Source organism: Typopeltis vanoorti, chromosome 15, assembly GCF_054136105.1.
Source record: "Typopeltis vanoorti isolate ZY-2024b chromosome 15, IOZ_Tvanoo_1.0, whole genome shotgun sequence".
Classification (NCBI taxonomy): domain Eukaryota; kingdom Metazoa; phylum Arthropoda; class Arachnida; order Uropygi; family Thelyphonidae; genus Typopeltis; species Typopeltis vanoorti.
This window is the reverse complement of record NC_143563.1, coordinates 121,675,392-121,698,697: the sequence shown is the minus strand read 5'-3', so window position 1 is coordinate 121,698,697 and position 23,306 is coordinate 121,675,392. Positions and strand designations below refer to the sequence as shown.

The following is a 23,306-nucleotide window of genomic DNA, read 5'->3' as shown; positions in this document are numbered from 1 at the left end:
ATAAATGAATTCAATATTAGAAATTTAGAGAATTTTAAGAATTAGTTGTTTATTTGCATAAGTTTTGTCTAATAGTATTAACTAAATGCAATCTGCAGTCATTTAAATCAAATATCAGTAACTTTACTACAGAAAGAAAGTAAATTATTATTTATTAATCACTTAAACAGGAAATATTTTGGAATGCAAGTTCTAATCTAAAGAAAAAATGTCTATAACTCAGATTCTTGAACTGGAAAATTCAGTAGACTGAAACAATGGAAAACGACCAAGAAAGAATAAAAGTAAATGATTAGGAATCTCAGACATTTTAAAAGTAGCTAAGCTGAATGTGCGAAGCACAACAATAGATGAATTAGAATTGGTAAAACAACTAAAAACAAAAAAAAAAAAAAAAGAAATTAAAGGGAACAAAAAATATAGATGGTTTTACTATGCTACATAGTGGAGTGGACCAACATATCAGGGTGTGGCTATTTTAGTGAATAATAAATGGGAAAAAAGAATACAAAAGTCAAATTTTGTAAACGATCAAATCATAACTTCGAAATTAAAAACAAATAGAAGCTACTTAAATATCACAGGAGTATATGCACCTGAAGAAGGTAGGAAAGAAAATTCCAAAGAATTTTATGAGGAACTACAAAAACAGTTAAACAAATGTAAGAAAAATGGCTATATATTAATAGCAGGAGATCTTAATGCTAGAAATAATTCAATCCTAAATGTCTTAGTGAAAAACTGTTGGACTGCTGCTCAGGACATGGACTGGTTATTACAAGCACAATGTTCCAACATAAAAACGTGCACAAATTCGCATGGAGAGAAGAGGCAAAGAATAAATAAAGTCTCAATGAATATGGTATTGTTGATAGTGATGTTTTCCCACTGGTGCAAGACACTAGAGTGTACAGAGGATTTTTAATTGGAAGTGATCAATATCGAAAAGAAGAACACGTAAGAAAGTTTTAAAGCAAATAAAAGTTGAACAGCTCTCAGATATGAACTGCAGACAAAAATACACAAACGTTATTCAAGAAAAATTAAAGAGTTTCAGAACAGGAACAAAACTTGGAGATTCAGTGTTCATTTGGAAAGCCCTGAAGAAAACATTCACTGATTCAGCGAGAGAGGCATGTTTTAGGTTGTCTGCAAGGATAGAAAATTCAGAATTCCATTGTGGACACAGGAAGTTAAAGGGGAAGTGAAGGAAAAGAAGAAACCATATCAAAAGTTCCTGGCAAATAAGTCAGCTCGTGCTCTTAGAGAATACAGAGACAGAGGCAAGGCTAGTGATTTGGATTAGAGGGTAGTTAGTGGAAGAATGGTTTATGGTGGAGGGGAGCCCAGTAGAAGGCAGATGACTAGTGGTGTGCCTCAGGGCTCAGTCCTCTATTATTTAATTTATACATCAACGATATTGGGAATACTTTAAAAGGAGATATCCACTTGTTTGCTGATGATGCAAAACTAGGAAGAGCGATAGTTAATTCAGATGATGTGGATATCTTGCAGAATGACTTAAATAGGCTGACGGTTTGGGCTAAACTAAATGGCTACCAGTTTAATGTGGCCAAGTGTAAGGTGATGCTCTTCGGAAGAATGAGATCACATGCTGCTTACTATATTAATGGAACTGAACTGTAAGAAGTTGATGAGGCTAGGGACTTGGGAGTTATTGTGGACAGAGAACTTTAAGTTTCGAGGGCATATTGCAAAGGTTGGCAAAACTTCACATCAGATTACATGGTTATAGAAGAACACACTGACAAGCAGGGATAAGGAAGTGATTGTCCCACTTTATAAGGCATTAATAAGACCTCATTTGGACTAAGTGCACAGATCTGGTCACCTGGATTTCTTGGTGATGTGGAAATGGTGGAGAGGATTCAGACGCAGGTTACGAAAATTGTTGCAGGCCTGTGGGATATTTCCTATGAGGATAGATTGAAGGTCTGTGGGCTTCAAAAACTAGTTGATAGACATAGGAGAGGAGATATGATACAGGCATATAAATTATTAAAGGGGGTTTTATAGGATTGATATTGATAACTTTTTTAAGACCAGTGCAGGAAAGGAGAGAACGAGGGGTCATCCCTGGAGATTGTGTAAGAGTGTAGTTAGCAAGGGTATTAGGACTAGATTTTTTGCTTGGAGGGTTGTAAATGGGTGGAATGCGTTGCCAGAGGTGGTTGTGAATGCTTCATCTGTGAATGAATTCAAGGGGAAGTATGACAGGTATTGTGTGAATAACGGTTAGTATGTTGAGTCTCCTGCGATGAGTCTTTTGAATCCATGGAGGCACCTTATATATAATAATAATAATAAAATGTAAGAAAGCTAAACACTGTGTAATACTAGCTAAACAACAGTCGTGGGAAGACTTTAGTAAGAACATAGAAAATAACATTGTCAGTGCACTTGACCATTTTGTTTAATTTGAGTCTCGGGTCTGGGTTAGTCCCAAGGGGATAGAAAGAGGAAAAAATAGTTCCACTGCATAAAGGAGGCGCCAAGACTGCTGTTGTAAATTACCGACCGATCAGCATATCAAGAATCGTTGTCAAGGTCTTGGAGAAAATAGTAAAGAGAAAATACAGGATTGGATAGATGACAAGGGGATACTGTATGGGGGACAACATGGTTTTGTGAAGGGTAGATCATGCCTCAGTAACTTGCTCAAGTTTTATAACACAGTGACGGCTGGACTGGATAAGGGAAATGGGTTTACAGTGATACTGCTGGACCTGGCAAAGGCATTTGACAGGATACCACATGGAATACTAATCCGTAAACTGCAGCATATGGGGATGGATATAGGGTTGGTGAGATGGATAGGAGGGTGGTTGATGGAGAGATATCAGAGAGTGCTTTATTCAGGAGTAGAGTCCAAAAGACGGCCTGTGACTAGTGATGTGTCACAGGGTTCTATTCTTGGACCACTACTGTTCAATTTGTTCATTAACGATATAAGAAAGGATATGAGAAGAACTGTTCATTTGTTTGCTGATGATGCAAAGTTGGGTAGAGCAATAGTGAGTGCACAGGATGTCAAAATTTTGCAGGATGATTTCGATAGTTTGGAGGACTGGGCTAAGGAGAATGGATGTCAATTTAATGTGGCAAAATGTACGGTTATGCATTTTAGGGTGAAAAGATTAGCACTAGTATATCACATCAGTGGAACTGTACTCCAGGAGATTGACAAGACCAGGGACTTGGGAGTGTTGGTGGATGCGGAGATGAAGTTTAGGGGGAACATCACAAAAGTAGCTAAATCAGCTCTTCAAATCACTTGGTTGCTGAAAAATACTTTAACAAGCTGAAACAAACACGTTATTGTTCCTCTGTATCGAGCCTTGATAAGACCCCATCTAGACTACTGTGCCCAGATATGGGCACCCCAGGGTTCCTTCTTGATGGGGAGGAGGTGGAGAGGATCCAGAGACAAGTGACCAAGATGATAGCAGATCTATGGAATGAACCTTATGAGAACAGGTAGAAGATTTGTGGGTTGCATAATTGGTTGACAGGCAGAAAAGGGGAGATATGAATGAGACATTCAAATTGCTGAACGGTTTCTATAGGATTAATTCAGAAGATATTTTTGAGAATAGGACTGATGGTGGGAGGACTATGGGCCATACATGGAAGCCTGGCAAGAGTGTGGTTAGCAAGGGTGTTAGAGGTAAGTTTTTTACTTAGAGAGTGGTGAATGAGTGGAATAAGCTACCAGTCTGTTGTGGATGCCATGACTGCAAATGAGTTCAAGGCGAAGTATCATAGATACTCTGTGAATGTTGAATAGTTGTTCTTGACATGATGTTAAGGCCTCCCTCGATGAGTCTATGGACTCCTTGGAGTTGACCGAAATAATAATAATAATAAATATTAGGAAAGTAACAAAATATTCTGGAGGCTATTGAAAAAGCTCAGTGCTATAAAGGGTGACATGAAAATGAAGAAAAAGAAATCCTTGATATGTGGGGTAATTCCTACAAAAAATTGCTAAATGAAACAAGCAGTGACAGTAGTGGTAAAAAATAATACTCAACAAGCATGCAATCAGGAATACATATCCATAAAGCCACCAAAAGCCTGATATGTGGAAAGGTAGCAGGAGTAGATGATAATTGACCAGAAATGCTCAATTATTTCTACAGAGATAGAAAAGTCTTGCAGTGGCAGCACTGCAGAGTTCAGAAGGCCTGGACAGAGGGACAAATTCCCGATGATTGGAGTAGAGCACTCATAGTACCCCATATACAAATTAGGGAAATTAAACTGAATGTGAGAATTACAGTCTCATTTCATTACTGAGTGTTCCTGGTAAGATATATGCAAGTATACTTGAGAAACGGTTGAGAAGAATTGTGGAAGAAAAGCTAGGTGAAGAACAAGCTGAATTCAGGCCAAATAGAGGCTGTCAGGATCAGATCTTCACTTTACAACAAATAGTTCAGAAAGCATGGGAATATAACAAAGATCTGTATTTAGGTTTTGTAGATCTGGAAAAGGCATATGACAAGGTACCAAGAGAGAAGCTGTTCAAAACATTACAGTTATATGATGTCAGTGGGGCATTATATCAAGGAAAACTTAGTCTTTATTTGAGTTGTAAGTTAGCAGTTAGAATTGAAGGATGTACAGGAAGATGGTTTGATATTAAACGTGGTGTGAGACAAGGATGTACAGGAAGATGGTTTGATATTAAACGTGGTGTGAGACAAGGATGTACATTATCCTGTCTGTTATTCATTATCTCTATGGATCACATTATGAAGGAAAGCAGTATTAAACCTGATATAACAAATGGAGATGTTAATCTGAGCTCTTTACTTTATGCAGATGATGTTATACCTAAATAAATCTGGCAGAAGTCTGCAAGAGTCCCTGACTAAATTGAATAACTGTTGTAATAGATTTGGTATGAAGGTTAGCAATGTATCAAAACAATGATAATGAAAATAGACAGAAACATTGAAAATATCAACTACATTGTGAATAGAGAACCTATAGAACAAGTAAAACATTTCAGCTACTTAGGTACGATTTTTGGTGAAGATGAAATTTAGTGAAAATGAAATATGGAAATAGACAATAGAATCAACAAAGCTGGTATGGCAGGAAGTTAAATGAAGAAATTTGTATGGAATAAGAGAGAAATTAGTCAAAACTCTAAATTAGCTGTATACAAGACAGTGTTCAAACCAATTTTAACTTATGGACCTGACAGCTGTGATAGAAATAAAACCTTGACCAAAGACTGGAGAAAACAGATATGAGATTAGGAGTGTGAACAGAGCATCAATGGCAATATCATATTAAAAACGAGGATATTAGAAAAGAATTGACTGTGTTACCATCCAGGAATGTGTTACCAGAGCTAATCTCAGGTGGTATGGGCACTTAAATAGAATGGGAGAGGAAAGATTAGCAAAACCAGTGTTCTCTGCCAGGTTGGCAGGAAAAAGTCCCAGAGGAAGACCAAGATATAGGTGGATTGATACATTAAAAAATGCCTTAGTAGACAGCAATGTTAAGATCTGATAATCTTGGAGTCTTGACAGATAATAGGTTGATTTGGAGGAAAATTGTTGATGGGAAGTTAGTAATGATCATCATAATATCCTGTACAACCCTTGAGGGTATATCTCAGGAATTTGATGATGTCATAGGAAAATAAGTAGAAATTTGTATGAATAACAATAGTCAATAAGTATTATACTTCTCTACTTTCAATAATGGGGTGCTTAAGGGTCAAAGCTGTATAACTGAGAGGAGAGCTCCACATAGCCTTTAAAGGAATGCGGAGAACCGACCAGGGCTTCTGACTTAATGTCCAATCATCACCTTCTCGTGGTGCACCCTGTTGGGTATCTACTTTGATACTGAACGAACGAGGATGGGCTGGCAATTTGGGATTTAGCCGACCAAACTGTATTCTTATTGGTTAAACCAAAATAAAAAATGATGGTACAACATGACAAAATTTCATGCCGGCTGGGGCGTCGCCCAGTTAAACAAGGCCCCCGTTGTTTTCGCCAGGGAACCAGGGCGAACAGCGAAAAGTCAGCTACTGGAACAAATCTGAAAACAAACCCCAACTCAACATCACCAGAGATAAAGATCGGTACTATCAACGTAAGAAGCCTGAATGGCAAAGAAATGGAGCTAGCTGAGGAATTAGATAAGTACCAGATCGACATAATAGGGGTGACTGAAACAAAAAAGACCAAAACTGGTGAGATCTTTCTGAGCAATAAATACAAAATGTTATATTCAGGCAATAACAATCAAAGAAAAGAAGGAGTAGCCATAGTATTCAACACAAAATACAAGGCTAATCTTCTTGAATGGCAGTCAGTCTCAAGTAGAGTAATGTGGGCAAATATGAGAATGGGGAACTGGACAATGAGACTTATTTGTGCCTATGGTCTCACAGAAGGTTCTACTAAGGTAGAAGTGAAGGAATTTTTTGAGGCTTTAGAAAAAGCAACTGACACAATGAAAAAGGAAAAGTTGGTCCTTGTTGGGGATCTAAATAGTAGAGTAGGAAATGATTGTGAGACATACAAAAATATTTTGGGAAAATTTGGAGAAAAGAGCAAAGCTAATAATAATGGCAAATATCTGTTGGATTTCTGCTCAGGACATGGACTGGTTATTACTAACACCATGTTCCAACATAAAAATGTGCACAAATTCACATGGAGAGAAGAGGCTAGGAATAAGAAAAGTCTCATTGACTATGTTATTGTTGATAGTGATGTTTTCTTTCTGGTGCAGGACACCAGAGTGTACAGAGGATTTGAAATTGGAAGTGATCACTATTTAGTCTTGAGCAGGATAAAATTGAATTTCATATTGAAAAGAATAACATGTAAGAAAGTTTTAAAGCGAATAAAAGTTGAGCAGCTCTCAGATGTAAACTGTAGACTAAAATACAGAAATATTATTGAAAAGAAAATGAAAAAGTTTGAGAACAGGAATCAAACCTTGGAGATTCAGTGGCAAACTCTGAAGGAAACATTGATTGATTCTGCCAGAGAGGCATGTGGTGAGGTTGTGTGCAAAGATAAAAAAATCAGAACTCCCTGGTGGCCACAGGAAGTTAAAGAGGCAGTGAAGGAAAAGAAGAAAGCATATCAAAAGTTCCTGGCAAATAAGTCAGCTTTTACTATTACAGAATACAGAGACAAATGTAAGAAAGCTAAACAGTGTGTAAAACTAGCTAAACAAAAGTCATGGGAGGACTTTGGCAAGAATATAGAAAATAAATATCAAGAAGGTGGCAAAATATTCTGGAGGTTGTTGAAGAAGCTTAGGAATGGAGGAAAGAGTGCTGTAAAAGGAATCAGAGATGATAAAGGTGAAATGAAAACAGGAGAAAAAGATATCCTTGAAGTATGGAGTAATTACTTTGAAAAACTGCTAAATGAAACAAGCAGTGATGACAGCACAGTGATAAAAAACACTGACCAGGCATGCAGTCAGGAATACATATCCATACTTGAAGTAGAAAAAGCCATCAAAGGCTTAAAATGTGGAAAGGCAGCAGGAGTAGATGATATTCGACCAGAAATGCTGAAGTATGGTGGTATAAGAGTCTTACAGTGGCTGCACTGCATAGTTCAGAAAGCCTGGACAGAGGGACGAATTCCCGATGATTGGAGTAGAGCTCTCATAGTACCCATATATAAAAAAGGGAAATAAAACTGAATGTGAGAATTACAGAGGTATTTCCCTACTGAGTGTTCCTGGCAAGATCTATGCAAGTATACTTGAGAAACGGTTGAGAAGAATTGTGGAAGAAAAGCTTGGTGAAGAAAAAGCTGGATTCAGGTCAAATAGAGGCTGTCAGGATCAGATCTTCACTTTACGACAAATAGTCGAGATAGCATGGGAATATAACAAAGATCTGTATTTAAGTTTTGTCGATTTGGAAAAGGCATATGACAAGGTGCCAAGAGAGAAGCTATTCAATACGCTGCAGTTATATGGTGTCAATGGGGCATTATATCAAGCAATACTTAGTCTTTATTTGAGTTGTGAGTCAGCAGTTAGAATTGAAGGAAGTACAGGAAGATGGTTTAATGTTAAATCTGGTGTGAGACAAGGATGTACATTATCCTGTCTGTTATTCATTATCTATATGGATCACATTATGAAGGAATGTGGTATTAAACCTGATATCAAAATTGGAGATGTTAATGTCAGTTCTTTGCTTTATGCAGATGATGTTATACTTCTAAATAAATCTCCTACAAGTCTGCAAGATTCTCTGACTAAATTGAATAGCTGTTGTAATAGATATGGTATGAAGGTCAGCAATAAAAAGACAAAGACAATGAAAAATAGGCAGAATCATTGAAAATGTCAACTGTGTTGTGAATGGAGAACCTGTGGAACAAGTAAAACATTTCAGCTACTTAGGCACAATTTTTACTGAAGATGGTAAACTAAATATAGAAATAGACAACAGAATCAGCAAAGCTGGTATCGTGGGAAGTCAACTGAATAAATTCATATGGAATAAGAAAGAAATTAGTCGGAACACTAAATTAGCTGTATACAAGACTGTGTTCAAACCAATTTTAACTTATGGATCTGAGAGCTGGGTCAGAAGTAAAACACTTGACCAAAGACTAGAGACCGCAGATATGAGAGTCCTGAGAATGATTAGAGGCGTGAACAGATGGCAATATCATATTAAAAATGAGGATATTAGGAAAGAACTTGACATTGTCAGCATCCAGGAATGCGTTAGCAGAGCTAATCTCAGATGGTATGGTCACTTAAATAAAATGGGAGAGGAAAGATTAGCAAAACAAGTGTTCTCTGCCAGGTTGGCAGGAAAATGACCCAGAGGAAGACCAAGATATAGGTGGATTGATATGGTACAAAGTGCCTTAGAGGATAGAAATAAAAGATCTGATAATGTTGGAGTCTTGACAAGTAACAGACTGATTTGGAGGAAAATTGTAGATAGGAAGTTAGTAATGATGTAATTTTTTCATGTAGTACTGTCATATCCTGTACACCCCTTGAGGGTACATGGCAGGAATTTGATGATGATGATGACTTTCAATAATTTTAAAATAGTCAGTACTTTTTTTCAAAAACAGAATATAAATAAATATACTAGGAATGGCATAAGAAGATCTATAATTGATATCATTACTATCATTTTTATGGCTATTTTGCCTGATTTTGCTTAGGATGCTCCTTTTTTAATGTCATTGGCTTTTTACTCAAGAATTCATGAGTCGGAACTCATGCAGAAGTTAGTTTAGAATACAGCCTTCTCCCATGAGCTTCGATGATGACACACAGTCAAATCAGCTCGCACCCCGTCAACTCTCTCTCCGACCCCTTTTCCCATAAACCCTCACCCTTCCTCAAAAAAAACAATTTCTATTTTCAGCCCCTCTTTCATCTCGTCCCCCTCCAAAAAAAGCCCTTAAAAATAATAATATATGTATATAACATATATATCATCATCATCAAATTCCTGTCATGTACCCTCAAGGGGTGTATAGGATATGATAGTGCTACATAAAAAATTTACATCATTACTAAATTCCTTCTACAATTTTCCTCCAAATTAGTCTGTTACTTGTCAAGACTCCAACATTATCAGATCTTGTATTTCTATCGTCTAAGGCACTTTGTATTGTATCAATCCACCTATATATTGGTCTTCCTCTGGGTCGTTTTCCAGGCAACCTGGCAGAGAACACTTGTTTTGCTAATCTTTCCTAGCTCATTCTGTTTAAGTAACCATACCACCTGAGATTAGCTCTGCTAACGCATTCCTGGTTGCTGAAAATGTCAAGTTCTTTCATAATATCCTCATTTTTAATATGATATTGCCATTGATGCCATCTGTTCACGCCTCTAATCTTTCTCAGGACTCTCATATGTGTGGTCTCTAGTCTTTGGTCACGCGTTTTACTTCTGACACCAGCTCTCAGATACATAAGTTAAAAAATTGATTTGAACACTGTCTTGTATATGGCTAATTTAGTGTTCCGACTAATTTCTCTCTTATTCCATACAAATTCATTCAATCGACTTCCCACCATACCAGCTTTGTTGATTCTACTGTCTATTTCCATATTTAATTTACCATCTTCACTAAAAATCGTGCCTAAGCAGCTGAAATGTTTTACTTGTTCCACAGGTTCTCCGTTCAATGCAGTTGACATTTTCAATGATTCTGCCTATTTTCATTGTCTTTGTATTGCTGACCTTCATACCATATCTATTACAACAGTTATTCAATTTGGTCAATGAATCTGGCACACTTGTAGCAGATTTATTTAGAAGTATAACATCGTCCGCATAAAGCTGACATTAACATCTCCAATTTTGATATCATGTTTAATATCACTTTCCTTCATAATGTGATCCATATAGATAATGAATAACAGAGGGAATCATGTCATATAGAATAGATATCGCATATATATATATATATATATATATATATATATATATATATATATATATATATATATATATATATATAGTTTTTTTCAAATTAATTCTCCCATATTGCCTCTACCCCACCTCCCACACTTTTTCCAAAACCTCCTTCCCATTTAACAGCCTAACAGCAGAAGTATGCACATCGCAGAAATAAGACAACATAGAACATCCAAAAAAGGTATGTGCAAATTTTCTTCCTCTATTATTCTGCATATATTTGTCTCTAAAATACATCTGTAATGCCCTAAGAATTCTTGAGTAAAAAGCCAATGACATTAAAGAAGGAGCACTCCTAAACGAAAGCAGGCAAAATAGCCATAAAAATAATTTAAGAGGAGTAACATGGGAATTTTCCCAGAAATAATACCTATGATATCATTACTAATCAAAAACTAGCTTCATGTGAGAGATACACATGTTTACAGAGGAAGTGAAATATTTTCATATCATTATTTAGTAGTCTCTAAAATAGAAATACTAGCAAATTGGAGAAAGGAAATTAGAAAAAACAAGAAACAGAACAAGTATATCTATAGCAAGAAGAAAGCATTAGAATGGCATATGAATAATGATTAACAAATTATCTAAAAAGAAGCCCAAGTCAGTGAAGATACAGAAGAAGAATGGAAAATTTTAATAAAGATAATCCATAACGCAGCATCTGAAGTACTCCTTCAAAAACATACAAAGGAAACAGAAGAAATATACAAAAACAAAAGAAATATAGTTAAAACCATAGTATAGAAAGCTCACCAATTCTTCGAACAGATTTATTAATAAAAGAGAAGACATAACCTACAAAATATTAAGGAAATTAAACAAAGAAAAAGATACAGCACAAATCAACATAATACAAGAGAAACAATGGATAAGAATATAATTTATGTCAGGATTCAAATTTAATAACAGAAAATAATAATAAAGAAATCAGCACTGATATAGAACCAATAAAAGTTATCAAAACATATAAAATCAACGATAATATGGCATAAATACAGAGTTCAGGAAATATCGATGTCCTACTATCACAGGACAGAGATAGACTGAATTGATGAAAAGTGAGTTTCAAAGGGGACCAAGAGCAGGGATTATAAATTGTGGCTCCAATAAATAATACCCAATAAATGTGAATTTCACTGCAGAAAGGCTGTAAACTTTTAGTACGTCAGCATTCTGGGTGGTCTTTAAAGTTTAAACGCTTTGGAAGCCTTTGTCTATACAGACCAAAGATGGAACTTTTTCAAGCCACTTTAGGCTGCCAATAAACAGGATGATGGTTTAACATTGGAAAATGAAATTCATCTCCCAATTCATGACATTTACAAGATATCAGTGCCAACAATGTGATGTTTCTAACTCAAGATTTACTGGTTGAGAGAGACTATCTACTCAGCCAACTAGGATAGAGGATTGCTCATGATACAAAATTAGGAACGGCAATAGGTAATAAAGACACTGTAAAGACTGCAGAATGATCAGACTAGCAATTTGTTCAAAAGATAATGGTTGCCTATTTATTAAGGCTAAGTTAATGTTATGTACTTTGGGATGAAAAAGACTACCAACTGTGCATAAAATGGAAACAGATGATAAGAAATTGATGAAGCTGGGGATCTGAGTATAATGGTAAATAGACAGTTTCAAGTTCAGAGGATATATTGCAAAAGGATGACTGGATGCTAAGAAAACAGTCACAAGTAGGAAGTTATTATCCCTCATTTATAGGCTATGATACGACCACATTTGGAATTGTGAACAGATATTTAGTTGCCTGGATTACTTGAGGATAATGAAGTGGTTGAGAGAATCTAAAGCTGAGTGAAAATTGTGATAAGTTCCTTTTGTTTGGAGCATGGTGAATGAGTAGTATGACTTGCCAGGTTCAGTTGTCAGTGTACTATCAATGAATTGCTTCAAGGTAAGGCATAAGGAATGCGTAAAATAAGGGTAGCATGGGTCTGTGATGTCTTCAGACTGTGATCACAAATGCCTGAATAATAATAACAGCAACAAAATAACTGAATAGGCAGCTAATTTAAATTCTTTATTAGAATATATTTTGATAAGCATCTGCTGAGAGAGAGAATGAATGAGTAAGTGATCTCATTGTTTTCTGTTAAAGAATGACAAAGGCTCAAAAGTTTTCTGAGTGTTTTGGAGGCCTGAAGTAACAGACTGTTATGTCCTGCCTTCTCTTACTCTTGGAAAATTCATGCTACTAACATGTGCTATAGCTTTTCAAACCTTTCTTGTGATTAAGATTACCTTAAAAAAAAACATAGTTCGGATGCAAAGTAGAACATCAAACAGAGATCCCATTTTTCAGAATGGTGAAGCAGCTGTAAGCACAATATATACTCGTATACACAACTGATATCTGACTCTCACCCATGAAAGGTTGTGTACCTACAGTGGGCTGAGGATTTTTTTATTTATTATTATTATTATTTTATTAATATTTATGTATTTTTCAATTCATATTCTTACCTGGTTCGGAAATCCAGCTCTAGAGACTAAACATGAAACTATCTTGTCAGTTAAGGCCTCCAATTAGCAGAGCTGTAGTCTTACAGCTGATAATGAAATTAATTTCCCACCTAAAGACAACCACATACATCCGTGTACACAGCAGATTCGAATATGCTAACCATGCTGGCAACATGTTTATGCAAAATACAATGTTATTGCTATTCAAAGAAAGGAAATCTTACGTTTAGTGGGAGAAGGACTTGAACATTGAAAATAAGAACTAACATAAACTGTGTGTGGGTGTGTGAGAGAGAGAGAGATACATCAAGGCAAGGTAAGATTGAAATTTGCAGAAACCAAACTTACACAATTTTGTCTCCATTTGAGAATATGGACAATGACATTTAAGGAATCTGTTGAAAGTGTTTTTGATATCCTGTTTCTTTGTTAGAAAACTTGCAAAGTTTTAACTATGTTCATGAGGAGGAGAAAAAGCTTAGGGTAACTTTATCATATCCTTCATGCCCTCCTTTGAGACTGGATTGATGATTGATAGCTTCCTCTTATCTACACTCATCTTCCTTTACATCAATGATCTTCTCTTTCTCTTACTATCCTATTCAGTTATGTTGAAAACACTACTTCCAATTCAATCCATATGAGAAACCTTGTACCCAAATGACTGGTCTCGAGATTTAAATAACTAATGACTTAAATACTGATCTCCTCATCTCCTTCATTCCACTGAGGTGAAGACAACTGTGATCTCAATGGTATTTAAACTTGGTCCAGTGTTATTATCCCACAAGAAAGATCCTACTTCATTATGGGAAGGGCCACTACCCAGACTGGTTTCAACTTTTGAGGTGAAAAAGTAAAGGGGATGCTCATCATAGGCCTAGAGCAGTTAGTATAAGGGTGCAAGAGAGCCTGATAGTATTAGAAGGCAACACTAGCCAGAGTTGCTTTTGTACTGTTATGCTCGTCACTCTGGCGATAAGGCCACTAGAACAGAAGCATCGAGGCAGCTGTTGAGACTATGCAGCAGCTGCTTCCTACGCCGCCGCATCATCCAGGTGTTAAGTGCAGGCACCAAATCGTCTGCAGATGACCTAGGTACCGGTCTGGATGTCATGCTTAGAAGAGCAGCCACCATACTGCAATCTACTGAGACTCATCCTCTGACTAACATATGGAGGAGAAGAATCCAATAGAAAGTAGGAGACTAGGCATGCTTGGACCACTACTGTTTGATTTGTAGATAAATTATACAGGAAATTATTTGAAGGGAAATATTCAGTTGGTGGACAATGATGCAAAATTGGGTATTGTAATAATTAATCAAGATAATGCAGAGAACTCACAGGATAATTAAATTGACTGACAAGTATGGAAGAGATAATGGATGTCAGTTTAATGTAGAAAGTGTCAAGTTATGCATTTTGGGATGAAAAGATGCAACAGTATACCACACTAATGGAACTGTACTCCAGGAAATTAATGAAACTAGGGATCTGGTAGTGCCATCAGATAGAGGAGTGTTGCAGTTCAGAGGACATATTGCTAAAGTGGCCAAAATAGTTCATAAGATTATTTAGTTGAAAAACACACAGTGATACTGCTTGTTAGTGTTTATCATTATTCTTTATAAGACATTGGTATATCCACATCTGGATTACTGCACTCAACTCCAGTCACCTAGGTTTCGTTGAGATGAGGATGTGGCAGAGAGGATCCAGAGTAGATTGACTAAGATGGTCAGTGGTATGCTCCCTATGATGATAAACTGAGTCTTTATAGGTTAAAAAGTTAATTGAGAGGTGAAAAAGAAGGGGATATGACAAACTAGGACTGATTTTCAGCAGTTGGCTAGAAGGATATAGAATAGGGGATCTTCCCTTGAAATAAAGATTGTAGTTATCAAGGATGTGAGGACTAGATCCATTAGTATAATATGCATACCTGGCACTCTTGTGACTGAAGGAAAAAAGAGACAATTCTCCATGTTCTTCCATTGCTGCTTTTTTGAATTTCCTATTATTCACTTTCTACCACTGATGATGGTTTGAAATACTTAACGAAAATATCTGTGTAATAATCCTAATTTATGGAACATTTTTTACTGTGTATATATGTCTTTTACTATACTTTTGTGGATGCTGCACAGTTATCTCTTCATAAGAGAAATAAGTAATAATTTGTTTCTTTCACCATTAATATCAGGTAAGAAACGAAGTACAAAAAAATTCTCCATCCACCCACAGTAGTAATTATATAGGTTCCCAACCGATCATGAATGGGAGTCAGATAAAAAAAAATAATAAAAATAAATAAAATATTCCACCTATCACCCAAATTTTGAAACCTAGAAAATCCCTTCAACTGGATTCTTATATAAAGCACTACATATCTTAGTTATTATTAAAACACTTAAGGAATAGAACAATGTAGTTAAGGATATAAATTAAATTAAACTTTAATAAATATTTTCCGATATTTCGGCAACGTCACATTGCCATTTTCTAAAGGAACTTACAAAAAAGTTACGTGCACGTAGGCACTACAACACAGAAACTGGGAATGAAGAGATGAAGCTATTGTTCTCCTAACAGTCCTGATGGTGCCCACTAGCGGGCTAAGTAGGTGCTCTTGGCCGTTGGGCTGAAGGTCTGCAGATGTAGGCCTCCCAAATTTGGGGCAGTCGCATACAACCAAATTTGTTGAGGTTTGGAGAATTTCTTAGGGCTGAGGCTGATTCCATAAAGAGTCTTTCAAATTTGTATTTGCTACGGTGTATCACTGTAGCTTTCTTCCACCGTATTCTGTGGCGTGTATCCAGAGCATGCTCTGCAAGCCCAGAATGACTGTATTTGTGAAAACGGATGTAGTCCTTGTGTTCCGAAATTTAGAAAATGGCAATGTGGCGTTGCCGAAATATCGGAAAATATTTATTAAAGTTTAATTTAATTTATATCCTTAACTATGTTGTTCTATTCCTTAAGTGTTTTAATAATGCATAACCAACGTATAAGCCTGTCTACGAGAATCAACATATCTTAGTTATCTCTGGATTCTCTCTATAGCTATCTAATCTCCAAAAACTCAGGACAATTAAATCTGTGTAGAGTAGTTCAGATGTGACTGTATTAAATCCTTATAAGGAGGTATCTCTACTTGTTATAAATATAATGAAATATATTTTGAATTTTTGTTGTTTATATTCAAATTTACAAAACACAGTCAGTAGACAATCTTTAGCCGAGATTATGCTCTGGCATACTTTTTAACAAAGAAAATGTGGACTAAAAGCAAGTTCAATTTATCAATTCCCTAATCTAAAACACACAGTCCAAATCTTCTGATCTTAGTTATAGCCTACAAAGTGACCATATTTACTCCATTTCAGCAATAAAAGGTCTGTTAATAACTGGGGAAAAAAGCCAAGTCTAGTCACCAACTGGATTAACTTTTTCTAGGCCTTTCTTCGACAAGTTCCAGAGTTAGTCGATCTCTGGCACAGGAAAGCAGATTTTTCCTCCCGGAAACTCAGGTTTTTCATGTCTTCAACTCAAGAAAATCGACTGTAGAACCCACATTATTTCAGACAGTAACATCCTCTAAGGGTTAGGTATCAAGAGATGGTAACACTTGTTTCCAGTCTCTTCATTGGTGGCTGCCTATAATTAGTGATATACATGGGCCAGCTATCTCTGAATGGCTACCGGTGGAGATTGAACTGCCCACTCAGTCTCCAAAAGCTAGACAGGGTTAAAAGGCCTTGCCTACTCTGTATACGAAAATAAAAGGCATTAGCTTATTACTATTATTATTAAAAATTAAATGAGATATTAATTTATATATATATATACACACACACACACACACACAATTAGGAATTTACCTGGCGTACAGCATTCTGTACTACTTTATCCAAAGTAAAAGCAATATATGCATGAATTCCATACATTTCTCTCAATGTATCTTCATACTGATTACTGTCCATATTTCCATCAAGTAAACTTTTTATCATATCCATAAATGAGGGATAATAATCTTCAACATCAATTTCATCTATAAATATTTTTGTGTAAATCAATAAACAGAAATAAATCAGATTACATGAAATTATACTCTGAACATACTATATATCCTTTTACAATTATATATAATTATTATGTGTGGTTAGACCCCTTGTGTGATCCTGTTAGAGTATTAAAGTTACATCCTATAAAGAGTGCAAAACTTGCATCAGTGCATATGTGTGAATGCACAGAAGCACACACACACAGTTAAAAACATAACATAAGAAGATGGTTTGGCAAATCTGAGGTTGAATTGTTTTTCGAAAGAATAAGCTCCCGTGTTTCCAATTGCGTGACTAAGCTAAGGAGACCGATCAAGATAAGAGGAATTTCAAATCCCACAATGTATGCTCCAAGAAAGATGAGAGTCAGTATGAGGTTGCCTGAATTTTGCCTGAGTGTCTAGCAAGATTTATTGATTCTCCCAGGGACATCTCGCCCAAGAGTTCAGGTGATATTAGGAAATGATTTCTTAGAAAGATACAAATTCTCCTGTGATTTTGGCACTAAAGAAATTTCCCCGATAGGAGTTAAGACAGTCGAGTAGAGGGAGAAACACATGGTAAGTTCACACAAGAAATACTAGAAGAGAACAAGTGAACAACAGCAATAGTAGAATTGATAAACAAGCAAAAGAAAGAGAAGATGTGTGTCACATTGAATGGGACTCTGTAAAATTCTATGCGGTGAAATTTTATATAAAGATTTTCCGACATTGTTTTTTACAAAGGTCATAAATCATGCGGAAAGAACAAAATTGTGCATTACTGTATTTTAAAGGAGAAGTGCTGATTGTAAACGTGTAAAGCTAACTAACAAAAAGAATGATATAGAAATTGTTCACAAATTATAAAAATATTGTAAAGGTTAAAATTGTGCATTATGCTGATTTGACGTAACAGAATGTTAAAAGTAATTCTGCCTTAAGTTAAGGGGATTAGACAAGATTATGTTGGTGACTTGAAAGTAAAAAAAGGTATTGAAGGTGATTCATATGTAGAGATTGTTGCTGCCAAATCTGAAGGTCAAGACAACAGTGAAGTCAGTTATTTACAGAAGATTCGGGGGGTCTCCGACCCTAAAAACAAAGAGCTTCTGAATCATTTGCAAGCGCCCATTCTGAGAGATTGTCAATGGCTTGCTGCAGCTGTCGTATGAATGAAAGAGGATGAAGTTATCCACACAGAGGACATTACTTACTGTTGGAGGAAGTTGTTCTGCTATTGAGTTGACCTTGACTGCAGAATGCGCAACACTTAAAATAGAAGTTGTGGGAATTATAGGAGCAGAGAGGGCAGTTCGCACTAAAACTTGGAAGATTCAGTTAGACAAGAAGTTTTTGCTAAAAAAGGAAGATTCCCTCTAAACCTGAAATTATACAAGTCTTTCAGTATTCCAAATCTGCAAGCAGTGTCATATGATTTTTCCATATCGAAAAAAACATTAGATGTTTGCATATTAGGAAGGCATCTTTAATGGATGCCTCCAGCTGGACAAGATGATTAGTAGTTGAATTCCAGATTGTATTCTGAAATAAAAAAAAAAAAAAAAAAAAAAAGGTTGTTGTTATTCACTAGAAACTATAAAAGACGACAGTTAACCATTTATTCCAGAATCTTCCTCAGAGCAATTGGATGGTAGTTATTTAGGAATTTTGGATCCTTCCCTGGCTTAGGAAAGGCAACTATAATTGCCTCCTTTTGCCAGGTATCTGGAAATTTGCTCCCAAAGAAAATTCTGTTGTTAAGGTGCTGTAGGATATCTGCTATTTAGCAATAACAGGTTATCTTACATTATTTTTCTTTTTGAGGTGGCAGATTTCGATAACATAAATAAATAAAAAGGAAAGGATAACTTTTGGTTTTAATATTTATCATGTAAATAAACATTTTCTAAATGTTAAAAAAAAATAATTTCTTGTAATTTGAAATGTTTATATAAGAAATCTTTGAATACTTGAAAACTGTTAAACATTGTTTTGATTGCAATATTTATGTGCAAAAGGACTCACCTCTAACATAGTTATTATTATTTTTTTTTTTATTTTTGTAACAAACTTAAGAGAAGAAAATATTGAACTTTCTGTTGTCAGAAAGGTCAATATTCCAACATTTTAACACCAATCAAGAAATGCAGTCTTGTTTACAACAAGGGACTATCATATCAGCACCGTTTTGTTTACCCTGTCATGCAGTAGTGCACTTGCACGAACATTGTATTTCTGAAGAGGAAGTTGAATTAGTGAGTGAGAGAGAACAATAGAACAGCTGTGGTAATGATTAGAACTCAAACAGAGGACGTTCTAAAAAACAAATTGGAAGTTTGAGGGAAGAAATAGTGTTTTAAGAAATTTTTAAGCCAAAAAGGTGGAAAAGAACATTATGAGAGAAACAAACGGTAATCTCAAAATTAATGGATGAATTTCTTTTATATGAAGCTAAGATATGCTATATGAGAGTGATATACATTTCTCCTGAAGTAATGGACTGTTTCTTTTGATATGGTATGCAGCAAACATATTCTAGATATCTAGAAGTTTCTATAAGGAAAAAGGGAACTTTAAAATTATCTTCATATTTTAAGGAAACAGGAAAGGAACTCATACTGCAGAGAAGATATGAAAGAAATATGTTAAGAAAGGTTGTGCTCAAATTATTTTCTTGTTTTATACAAAATACAGGTATGAGCTAAGAAATATGTCTGTTTATGGTCATCACTAAGAGTAGAAGAAACTGTGTCTTATGAATTTAAAGTATGTATTCTCATTAATTCCTGTGATTTTGAAGAGAAGAAATCTTATGTATTGTTTATGCTCTTTAACCATGTTGTTGTGTCCACTTTCAATATTATTACTTTTATCTCTATATCAAGCTGCTAAAAGTGAAGTCTTTTCTACATGGGTCACGTGGTATCTCTATCACACAAAGAAATAGCCTTAGGTTAGAGCCAAAATTCAATGTGACAGAGTCATCAAACCTTACCTCTCTTAAACTCCTAAGAAATTTATATTTTTAGACTGCACCACTTAAAATTATTAGATTAAAGATATAACTCAATCAAGAAGTAAGTTAGAAGATATACTCATGTGACCCAGGGTTGAAATCGTGTCCTTCACTTTATTCAATTAAACTCCCACTCAGATCCGTAATGACTTTCACAAGTGGTGCATCAAATTCTATACACAGACTCATATATTTAGTTAAAATCAAGCAAGGTTTATTTGTTTCTAAGATTACAGCTTAACATACAAGAACAATCATCACTCTAAATAAAACACATTCTAATCTAAATCAATTAATTAGCTTGACTTCATCAGATATGATCTCTGAACACATTTTTTTCTCAAGTATTTCACACAAAAGTAAGTAATTCTATATCACTAGATTACTACTAAATTCCAGTATTTAATTTTTATACTAACTACTGGTAACATTAACCATTCTTCTACATACAAAGATTCAGTTTCAGTTAATAACCATTCACTCTTGACTTTCTATAAAACTCATGTGCTCCAGTCCTGACCTATACTTGTATCTGAGTCCTTCACTAATAAAGCTTCACATATTAATACACATTCAGATTACATTCATATAAATAACAAACTTTACTTATCTCCACTGAATGGTACCTCTGTCCGTCTGCTTCTGCTTTAGTCTATCCTCTGTTTCATTAGGACATTTCTTTGTTTCCTTCAATCTACTTCGAGTCAAGTCCTCATAGCCATTACCAGCTTAGACTTCGGGACGCGTGCATCTGCTGACCTTTCAATGACATGGCCTGCCACTACGTTTCAGGAATCCAGGACAGGGTTACCCGCTGTAACATCGTCCTAGTCTAGAGGTATCGTTCTGCCATCCCCGAACCAGCACCAGACTAAACCTTCACTACTCGAGGAAATGTGAGAACTCCACACGACGAAAGACCAAGAGAAAGAAGGCGGGTTCCTAACCCTTTTATACGTTCACCCTATCGGTAAAAAAAAAACAACAAAACTTCGCTGTCCATCCGGCACCTCGATTTCCTATGTCACATGACCTCATGACATCCGATTTTCTCCGTGCTTGTTCATTCACGCACCAAGCAGCAACCGCCAGAGGCAGTCGTCAGCATGTCCTTGAACTATCTTTCACACAGAATACGTTTTTGTGTTTCTTTTACAAAATGTCCTTACATCGGATTTAATATCAATACAAACTATAACTCTCTTAATTTACACTTTGTATCAGGCAACTTTCCTTTATCCATATTTATCTAAATTCTTTTTTTCTTTTTTTTTAACATTATAAAATTCTCCTTGAGCAAATTAATTATTTCTTTCTTTTTAAATCAATGTATTCAATATTTTCTAAAGTTTACAATGATACCTACTTAGAAACAAGCATGTTTACTTATTTAATTTACAGGGTTTTTACTTCTTTGCTCGTTAAACCATGATAATTGGAATTTTAGCATTCTTAACTTATCAGGGTATAACAATGTTAAGTTTGAGGGCCCCCTTTTCTCTTTTAGATAAATTTATTTAAAATGCAAATTTCATAAAGTGCTTGCAAAACAAACGTTTTACACACACAGCAATACTAATATTATTTGTCAATATATTACTTTTGAATTTTCTTTGTCTCTTAATGTATTATAATAATAATATCCAAGATCCAAATCTGTGGTATTATTAACCACTCGCAAACTTATAAGTGAAAAATAAGCAAAAGAATAAAAACAGTGCAACAGTTGATCCATAACTGATTGTGACAGATGTTTTATTATGACAAGAGATATCTGGCCAATAGCAGTTGGACAACATTTAAGCAAAGCAACTTTCACTTCTTCTCTGGTAAACAACCTGTTTATTCCTCTGTGCTGCTTATTTGGTCATGGGATTTGGGCACATAACAAAAGCTGATGGGTTTGCCAAGGTCTTATAAGTGTGTTGGCAATCGACATTGGAACAGCAGCTGTGCAATCATTGTAGTCAGGGATACACAGCCAGTGGGTAGTATATTTGCTTCTCATTTTCTGGATTTTTCCCCCCCCTACTTCTTTGCTGTTTTTGGATCTTAATACGGAAGAAGTAAATTAGATCCAGGATTTCTTTTGGCTGTGGTGATAGATGTATCTAGCTTGAGCTTGGGTACGTTTGGAAGCAATTAGGTTTGTTGTTGTGGGGTACCTGCAGAAATTACCCCAAGTTTTCTTATGGGCCTCTTTGGCTGCTGTGCAATCAACCTTCTTCAACAGCATAACAATATGTCCAGACCGACTAGATGTTTCAGGAATTGCATTTGTGGCTGCTGCTATAATACACTGTTAGATGCTTCACTGCGTCACTGAAAGAAGATGAACAGACTGTTGCAGCATAAAAATCTGCTAATGAGGAAAATGTGGCTAGTCAGATTGCACAATTTTCCGATGTGAAATAGTACATGGTTGCCCCAGAAAAGTAGATATCACTTACCCTTGGTCCTGTTAAATATTTATATTTATAGTTAATTAATTTGCTACTTGATTAAATCCTATCTTATTTAAAACCTTATTCAATTAAAATCCTACTGGCTGTTCTATTGTTAGGTCATTGTTTTCTTTATATTTTACTGCTTTACATCTTCCTTTTCTATCTTTCTATCGCTATTTTACTTCTTCAGATATCGGGTCTAATATGCTTACATCTAGGATTGTTTCCTCTTCGGATACTGGCAAATTTATATTTTGCTGAGCCAGCCAGTATCCTATAGCAGAAAAGGATCCTTGCTCAGGGAGACAATACTAGATTCTGAGGCTTTCTTACACAATATCTTACTTTAACACTCCTGTATAGATTCAGATTATTGCAGTCGTGACCTAAATCTATAATTATATACACTTCCTAATTCCTTCCCACCAAAATAGGTTCTATTTTTATAAGTGGTAGTTTGTAATCGTAATCGGGCATGACTCAGGTTTAGGTAAATATGACATGTTTATTGGAATATCTAAACAGAATACACAAAACATTCATACACTCAATTTGACTCAATACTAAATAAAACTCAAGTTAAGAAATTAACACACACTAAATTAAATCAAAGGTTAAGAAACATCATAAAACACAGTAATTGAAAATTGGGATAGATTGCAAATGATAAAGTAAAAATTAGCCAAATTCTAGCCAAAGCAGTACAAAGAGCGCACGGAAACATCTAAGACTCTTCAAAGGACAAGACAACAACAACAACAACATTGCAAATGATATGAAGTTAAGCTAAATTTCCCTTCTGCAATGCTATT

General features: G+C 35.5%; 1 protein-coding gene across 18 annotated transcripts in view; it reads right to left on the bottom strand.

Annotated features, from left to right (window-relative positions):
* Positions 1–23,306, bottom strand: part of LOC150099111 (paired amphipathic helix protein Sin3a-like) — a 578,777-nt gene that overhangs the window by 116,327 nt on the left and 439,144 nt on the right. For all 18 annotated transcript variants that reach the window (XM_090404589.1, XM_090404593.1, XM_090404598.1 and 15 more), the window contains one exon: positions 16,865–17,034. In XM_090404589.1, the coding sequence (XP_090260715.1) occupies positions 16,865–17,034 (170 nt within the window). The remainder of the gene's footprint in view (positions 1–16,864; positions 17,035–23,306) is intronic.